General features: G+C 41.1%; 1 protein-coding gene across 2 annotated transcripts; it reads right to left on the bottom strand.

Annotated features, from left to right (window-relative positions):
- Window positions 1-225: 225 nt before the first annotated feature.
- lbx1a (ladybird homeobox 1a) lies at window positions 226-3497 on the bottom strand. 2 transcript variants are annotated; one of them, XM_025007104.2, is made up of 2 exons: window positions 2892-3497; window positions 226-1660 (listed from the first exon to the last, which is right to left on the bottom strand). In XM_025007104.2, exons 1-2 carry the CDS (start codon window positions 3199-3201, stop codon window positions 1155-1157), a joined length of 816 nt encoding a protein of 271 aa, XP_024862872.1. In that variant the 5' UTR covers window positions 3202-3497; the 3' UTR covers window positions 226-1154. The 2 variants fall into 2 exon arrangements, with proteins under 2 accessions (XP_024862872.1, XP_017277142.1); XM_017421653.3 differs by having other exon boundaries at window positions 226-1636.
- Window positions 3498-8948: the final 5451 nt, after the last annotated feature.

Here is an 8948-nt window from a genome sequence, read left to right as displayed (position 1 = left end):
CAGGTTAAGTTAATCCATCAAAGTGTCTCGTAATTGAAGAGGACCATTTCGGAACCATATGGACCCCGACGCGCTGCCTGCGGGCCCCCCTTTGTGCGCAAAGAGGCGCCGGAGGACTCGGCCCTGGGATACGCACGCATGCGCAGACGTGCAGAAAGGGTTCTCAGAACGAAGGCAGCGACTGGAACATTCAAACAGAAACACGATTCAATCAAAAGCACTGGGTTTAAATTCTTTAAATGTATTTTTTTTGTTGTTGTTGTTTTTATTTGACATTATCAAGGCTTTACACTTTCTACACGAGCAGCCCACTCTGAAGGCACTTAAAGAGTACAAAGTGTTATAAATATATCAAACCGTGACTGATTATCATCTCAGAATAGAAAAAAGAAAAAAAAAACACACCCATTCTTCTTGAACTTATAAAAGACTTAGCCAAAAACCATTTAAAGGTACTCATTGCAACGTTGTGAAAAATGCTGAGAATTCATAAAGTGAAACAAAATCCAGTTTCTTTTCTCATATTAATGAGAAACTAAATTAAGATTTTGGAACTAAAATGGCTGCCGAATAACACTCCTGAAACAGCTAAAGTGACTGAAAATGATTTCTTGTATTTCCACTCTGATTGAGTAAAGTAACAAAAAGCTAGGTTAGGTTAAAACAGTAAACTTACCGTTCTAGCGAAAAAAAAAAAAAAATGGCTCCACCGCCCTGCTTGATCCCACTCGTTCTTTTTTCTTTTCTTTCGGGTTCAGTAGCAGATTCAGTCACATACTTCCATCTATACATCCTCTCCGGGATTCAAGGCTTGTCTGATTCAGCCACATTTGCTAACCCACGCAGACTGTATATATATATATACGGCCAGCCATGCTTTGTTTACATCGACTGCGTACCTGCATTTCATCTGAAAAGCTACTGGTAAAGTCTTTCAAATGGCATCGTTTGATACAGTTCTGGATCACCTTTTGTCATGTCTGGTTTCACAGTTTGTAGTGAGCACCTTTAAAGGGTTTTATGCTCCCATTTCTCCTCTGGATGTTTCTCTGTGAACTTGGCAGCACGTGATCAACATGCTGGGTTTGGTTCTGACTGAGACTTTTAGTTTAGTTTGTCTTTTTTTGTTTGTTTGTTTTGTTGGGCTGGGACTCTCAGTCGTCCACGTCGATCTCCTCCTCCTCCTCCTCCTCTTCCTCCTCCTCGGAGCAGCACCTGCTGCTCAGTCCTCCCGCGGGCGAAGGAGGCCCGTCGCGCTGCCCGGACTCGGACGCCCGGTCGGGCTCGGCGCGGCTCGGCGCGAACCCGCCCGCCGCCGCGCACTTCTCCAGCTCGGCGAGCTTGGAGAGCTTCTCGAAGGCCACGGCCCCCACGGCGCGCGCGGACTCCACGTCCGCCTTCATCTCCTCCAGGTCCCGCTTCAGCTTGGCGCGCCGGTTCTGGAACCAGGTGATGACCTGCGCGTTGGTCAGGCCCAGCTGCTGGGCGATCTGGTCCCGGTCGGCCGGGCTCAGGTACTTCTGGTACAGGAAGCGCTTCTCCAGCTCGTAGATCTGGTGGTTGGTGAAGGCCGTGCGCGACTTGCGCCGCTTCTTGGGCGCGTTCCTCTGACCGAAGAGCGCCGCTCCGTCCCGGCCTGAGAGCGCAGAGCAGACACAGGCTTACCGGCAGCAGAGTGGAGGGAATGAAGAAACACATTTACCAGCAGTGAATCAAAATGTGTCTTTTACGCATCTGAGCGAGACAACAGCAGATTAATGAATGAACGAACGGCATTGATACTTTACTTATCTATCCTGTCACCAAACAAGATGCGTTCCACGGCAGGAAATCACATTTTACATGACGAATGAGTTTATTATCTTTATAATGAATGGCTCTGAATGCGCCTTCGCTGCTTTTGTTTTTTGAGTAGATTTGAAATTCCTGCTGCTGAGCCGATGTGTGCAGCTCCTCGGTGTTTCCGGTTATTAAAACCTGAACTCGGGCCCTCTGGCTTCTAACCCCAGGGAGGGGGTTTTGGTGCAAAAGCTAGTCGCACCTTCACTGTAAAATTATTATTTTTTTTAGGTCATTAACAGCGTTAAATCCTAAGAAAAAAAAAACAGCCGAAAATGTTATTTATTTTAATCCAAACGTGGTTTTAGTATAATTTTATTAACACCAGTTTGTTTAAAATGTCAGTTTAACAGCTACGGTTTATTTGTTGTGTTGCAAAGTTCTATAAATACATAAACTTAAGGAGCTTTTATTTATTTATTTAATTAAAAAAATCCGAATTCTCTGTTGTTTATCTCCTCTTAAATGTATCCCAATTTGTGTCATTTTAATATATTTGCATAAAAACAAATAAAGCTTATATTACAATATTCAGCTTCACACATTTCACACTTAGTTAAAAAAATAGCCAGCAAAGCAAACAAAACAAGCACATATTTATACACTTGAAGTCCTGCAGTTATATTATTTATCATCCATCAGTTTAAATCAATATATTTATTTGAATTAACCTGTGGAATAATCTAGCACGTGTCTGATTTAGAGTTAATTCGTGTAAACTCTGAACGATGTTCCATTATTTTCTGTGTTTGTTTAGATTATATTTTGAACTTTAAAATATTCGATCTACATAATTATATATTTAAAACTTCATTACAGTTATGAAAACAGTGCTGCACTTCTTCTTATTATTCCTTTAATAAATAAAGCACTGCTGCTCTGGTCTGGAACAAGAATTTGGAAATTTATGTCACCTCTGAAGCATCTAATAAATGCTTTTAAAAAAACAAACAAATTTTTAACAGAGCAATAATGGCTTTTCCTGTCAGTTAGTGATAGAAACAACTAGGTGCAATAAGCCCAATTTTCGGGTGTTTCATATAAAAATGTACCCTCTGCAGCCTGCAGGACGCTGACCTCCAGCCCTCTGAAGGTCTTGCTGGCCAGCTCCTCCAGCGCGCACAGCGGGGAGCTCTGACCCAGCAGCTCCCGGCCGGTGGGGCTGTGGCCCCCGGACGGGGCGTTCTCTCCGTGGGGGGCCGGGTGGCTCCTCTTCACGCACGGCTTGTTGAGGATGTCCTCGATGCTGAACGGCGTCAGCGGCTTGTTGGAGTTGGCCGGAGGTGGGAGCTGATCCAGCGGGCTGCGCCTCCTCTCCACGCCGGCCACCGGCGGGCCTTTGGCCTCGGCCTTGGAGCTCATGGCGACTCCTCCTCACCCGTCCTGCGGCGTCTCTTCAGAGCGGACAGCTCAAGGCGGGGCAGCTCGGGTCACAGGTGGGTCTGCAACCGCATGCCGGCCGCGGGGCTGCTCTGGATCCACGCCTGGTGACGCGCAGCGAGACGCGAGTGGACCCCATCCGGTGCACGGTGATGCGCCGACAGCAGCACCTTCCGACCGACAACTCCTTCTTATCTGGAAGGTAATCGGAGCCTCGCTTTTCCCCCCTCCCTCTCCGTCTGTCTCGCTCCGCGCTCCTGCGCGCGCGCCTTGGGAGTGAGGTGGGGAGTGTGCGTGGAAGGTGTGTTTGTCAAACACACGGCGTGAGATCACAGGGCAAGGCGTCCAATGAGAAAATACTACAAGAAACAGGCCAATAATCCGCGTGCCAGAGCCCTTATTGGCACGCTTGGCACGAGCCAGCCCGCGCTAATGAAGAAATAAATTAGTAGAATAAAATAAACACTCAGTTTCCTTGAATTACAAAAAACAGACTCTCAGAAACAATAAACACCAAACATTTAGCTCTGGGCCATTTCTTGTTGCTGCCAGGAAATCGGAGCAAAGACAGAAATTGTCTTTTTTTTTTCCTTTTACTTAGAAAGGTTCCTACATGATCTTGAAGTATTTAAGTGAAAGTTTTTAATAAGAGTTGTCTAAATGTTGAAGCTTTTATCTCATTGGATTGCAACTAGTTGGAGACACAAAATTGCAATAAAGTCTTCAAACTTTCACTTAGAGTCGCCCTGTAGGACACAGTTGCACCGTTTATGGCAAGGTTTGGGCCAAAGTTCACAAGTTGACCAAAAAATGCTGAAGCTGAACTGAGAAAGGTTCCAGGTTTGAGACTCTGCGACAATTTTGAGACAAGATTTGTCGTTCAAGTTCTTTGATTCAAAAATCCTGTGTCACGACAGCGAGAAACTGTCAGGATTCAATGGTTTTGTTTGGTTTGTTCTTTGAGTTTCCTTTGGGGTTATTGTTTCTTTCATTTTATCATTTAGTTGTCTGGGTTTTGTTTAGTCCTTGTTCTTTGTGACTTTGTTTCTTGTCATTTTCCACTTGTCCTCAGTCAGCACTTGTTTACCTGCCACGCTCATCTCCACCTTGTAATCACTCACCTGTGCCCCACTTCCCATAATCATCCTCTGTCTTCAAAACCTGGTCATCTCCTCCACTTCCTCGTTTGTTTGTTGTTTTGTTGTGTCATAGTTGTCTTGCTCTTGGCTTTGCTCTTTGGAGTTAGTTTATGTTTTGTATTGCTGCCTCCACAGCTTTTTGTTTTTGCTCACTTTTATTTAATAAATTAGTTTTTTTTTAAGATGAGTCTGCGCTCTGGGTTTGCCTCCTTCTCCCCCCACACCTGATAGAAACTCAAGAACCCTTGCAAATGTTTGTTGCACGCTTGTCGCCGGCTGTCTCAAACCCATCGCAGTTTAGTTTGAGCAGTCTTCGAGCACCAGAGCTGCAGTTGTTGTTGTTATGTATGCCAACCTGAGATAGATTTGGTGCAGGTTTGCGCGAACGTGTTGCATCATTTTTAGCCGAAAATTTGGTTGTTTTCTCACAATTTTGTCTCAAGCTCAGCCCTGCTAGATACTTCATTTAGGCAAAGGAGCTTCAGTGTTTGGTTCCTGGAAACACTCCAGGCTGCTTTTCTTTAAAACGGGGGTGTCCAACCCTGGTCCTCGAGGGCCACTATCCTGCATGTTTTCCTTATTTCCCTGCTCCAACCCACCTGATTCAGCGGTTAAATCACCTCTTCATGTTCTGCAGAAGCCTGTTAATCACCAATTGATTTAAATCAGGTGTGTTGGAGCAGAGAAACAAGTAAAACATGCAGGATGGTGGCCCTCGAGGACCAGGATTGGACACCGCTGCTTAAAAACAACAACAAAAATCAGGTTCACAGTTCTTGGTGGTTCCATCTTTCAAACCTTTACTATTCTCATACAAATCCTGCTAAGAGGGACTTTTGTTAGTGAGCATGACTGTTTAAGTTGGGGCTTGTTTACTTTTCAAGATTCAAAAAGTTTTGTTTTTTTCTTAATATTTCTGCAAATACAGCGAGTACAGTTTCATCTGAGTTCAGTTTAAAGCATTTGAAATCAGCAAAAAAAAAAAAAAAAAGACGAAGAGAAGGGGAAAACACAGAAAGGTCAGAAGTCAAACCTATCAGTGATGGCAAACACTTTACTCTAAAAGTCCACAGACAAAAAGACAGTGTGATGCAATGAAATGAAACTAAAATCAGCTGCTATAAAGAAGTTCTCTTTCATATCGTGTTACAGTTTACAGCCTCTGTGAAACAAGAGAAGAAAACTGAAGTTCTCCATGCGTTTGTCGACCGGTAACAGTTTTATGACTTCGGGGCCTCGACAAATCTGAGCGGGGTTGGATTCTTGTTTCAGCGTGGCTCTGATTTCCAAAGTTCATTCGAATTTCTGCTTTCATCTGCCCCTGAGCTAAACTTCAGAAGAACAGATGAGAATCCTCACCAACACAGAAGCATGTTCACGTTGGACCTCAGGAGCCAAAAGTCGACGACATCGAAGTGCAGATTTCTGCAGAGTTGAACCAAAAAATAAAGTTACATTTGACATGTTGAATTCTTTTACTTTCACTCTTATAAATGCAGACGTAGGCTCAAATATGTTAGTTTATGAATTAAACCCATTTTTAATCTTTAAATAATGTTCGTTCTAACACTGAAATGATGTGCTTCTGTGGTCAAACTTTAAACATACAGACAAGGATCGAAACATTTCAAAGTTAATAACTGGAACTGTTGAATGCTGAATGTATTTATCGTTGTTTTTGTCTCCAACATGTCCACGTTGGACACATGATGGACATGTATTTTGTTCATTACATAAAACTGAAGACTTCTTTTTGAAATAACATTTTTTTAAATATTATAAATGGCATAAAAAGAGGATAGTGGTTATATTCCTAAATCAGATTGTTTAACAAAGCTACATGAAGGTGTTTGGGCCAATTTAGTTAATATAAAATGTTTTATTATTATTATTATTATTATTATTATTATTATTATTATTATTATTATTAATAATAATAATAATAATAATAATAATTATTATTATTATTATTAATAATAATAATAATAATAATAATAATAATGTGGCATCTCAGCATGAAAACAGACCCAAATGTCTGCACCGCCTCACTGAATGTAATACTGCAAACATCTGTTCAACTAACTGTTACTGACATTAATACAGCACTTTGCAGCTGTTCTCTTCAATTTTATTCAACTTCATTTAAAAAACAAAACAAAACAAAAAAGACTCTTTCACACACTGATGATGTGAAGAGCTTTTTTTTGTTTGTTTCAAACTTTTTTTGCTTCACAAATACTGTATAAAGGAAATAAAAATGTGTTTTTTCCCCCCTATTTTTATACAGCTTTCTACTTTTGGGACAAATCCCAAAATTTTGATGAAACACCACTTATATATATAAAAAACATAGCAATTATATCAAAAATGGGAACAGTTCTCAATTAGAAACAACAAAAAAATCTAACATTCAAGAAGAAAGTCTTTAAATGTTCTGCTAGGCCCGGGAACTCTGACCCGTCCACAGACACTTTTATTTCAGATTTTACTCCCTGCTTCGGTCAAACCGTGACATCTGATTACATGCCTCGTCTCGGATCCTTTCAAAGCAGGCCTCCTGCCTTCACCCTCCTGTTTTCAGTCTTCATCAGGGAGCTCAACATTGATGGATGTGCTGGCTTTATTTCACACCCATTCTTTAAAAAAAATACAATAAAAAAAGAAATATTCACTTTTCCAAGTTGGTTGTAACTTCATTCTTCCAAAGGTGCCAACCTGAGACATTTATGGAACAGATGAGCAAATGTATGAAAATAACAAACAGGTTTCCCCTTAAAAAAATAGATGAGCTTAATTTCAAAAAGTAATCAAGACTGACTTGTTCCAGTTCACAGCTCCTATCAGCTCTGTGCAAAATTAACTGTGTGGATGAATAAAAAGTACAGTCAAGATTCGCAAAACTCTAGGATATACTTTTCTTTTCCTATGACCAAATGAAAAAGAGCAAAGAAGTCATCACAATGACCCAAGATTAAATCTTATATTAAATGTTGCATTCATTAGTTCGTTTGAACTTTTCTTTTTGACAGAAAACACATTTTACAATCAGTTCTGTATGAACTGCACAAAAACCTCATCTTCAAAAAAAAAAGAAAGTTGGAATGCTTTTTTCCCTTTATTCTTTTAATACAACAAAATATAAAATCTGTTTTCTGCTTGATTTGACAAATGGACTGAATTTTTCCTAATGACCAGTTAGAGATTTTATAGCGTTCACCCATTCATAACCACTAGTTTTTACTGAAAACAAACAAAAAAATTTGAATAAACCTAAAAGCTAAGCAAAAGTACATTTATGTATAATTTCTTCTGTGAAATATTCCCTGTGACTGTACAGACTGAATTTGGACTTTGTAGTAAGACATGGAAACGGACAGGGAGACATGTTGCACCCCTCTTTTGCTTCCTTGTTCTGAGACAGATCATTGAAGCTTATTGTTTGGACAGTGATTAACCAACGAAATGAGCACATCCACACCTTGGCAAATTTAATTTAACTCTGGGAAAAGGGATTTTAGTTTATGTTTTTGACTGTCAGTGTTACGCATGGATTTCCACAGCAAAGGTACAAACAACAGAACATTTTGTGAAACAATTCAGTCTGTCATGACCAGTTTTCTTGTGTAAGATGCTGCTGTTCTGAGCAGAAAACAGGAGAATTTCTCAGAGCGTCATCAGACTGGTGACAGGAGGGTCTCATGGTTCGATTGTGTCCATTTTACTGCTTTCTGATGCCATTTTCCATCAAATTTGTATTCTGTGTTTCTGTTTAACCCTGAATGTTTTTGTGTTGAACTCCTTTGTCAGGAGCCATAAGTCCTATTTTATTTGGTTTTCCCTGTTTTGATTTTTATTTATTTTACATTTTAGTGATTACATTTGCTGCGATCTCACAAAAACCGAACTGGAAGTCCGTGGAGGTGTTCAGAGCTTCCACTATCCCTGCCCGAAGAGCAGCGTAAAGCCACGTTCGCAGCCTCACTCGAGCAAACTGATCTCTTTACTGACTCCGGACCGTGACTAAATTGATTTATTCATTACAAGTGATTGATGACAATAGACTGCGTTCAATAACAGCGTTTGGTGCCGCCCTGTTCTCCCCACCGCCCAGCTGCAGACTGTGACAAATCGCCGCTTTGATGCCAAAAACGTGATACTTCAATTTCCCTGTGCCACGTTTCCCCTTTTTGATTTGTGTAGAGCTCCGAGAGGCAGGCAAATGGTTTATTTATGAACTGCTTTTGACCTGAAACTCAGAACGCTGTAGCGATGAATGTGTTTAAAATATGATGCTGGAAAAGGCACTTTTAAAACATCCGGTGTCTACAGCTGCATGATCTGTTTTGTTCCCGTCTCACCAGAGTTTCTGCCCTGTACTAGTGCTGACATTGCTGTTAGTTTTGGTTTAGGGCACAAATTTAGCTTCACTTTGTTTCCTTTGAATATTGATCTGATTTTGCCCACCAGCTCACTTACTTGCTAGCAGGGAGAGAATTCATAAGTGCACAAAATTTCATAAATACGTCATGGGAAACATCTATAATCGTCTCAATCTTCCACCATCGCTCGCCGACAGGGTCATCATCACAG

This window comes from Kryptolebias marmoratus, linkage group LG22 (assembly GCF_001649575.2).
Source record: "Kryptolebias marmoratus isolate JLee-2015 linkage group LG22, ASM164957v2, whole genome shotgun sequence".
NCBI lineage: Eukaryota > Metazoa > Chordata > Actinopteri > Cyprinodontiformes > Rivulidae > Kryptolebias > Kryptolebias marmoratus.
Note: the sequence above shows the minus strand (reverse complement) of the source record. Positions and strands in the feature narration are given on the sequence as shown.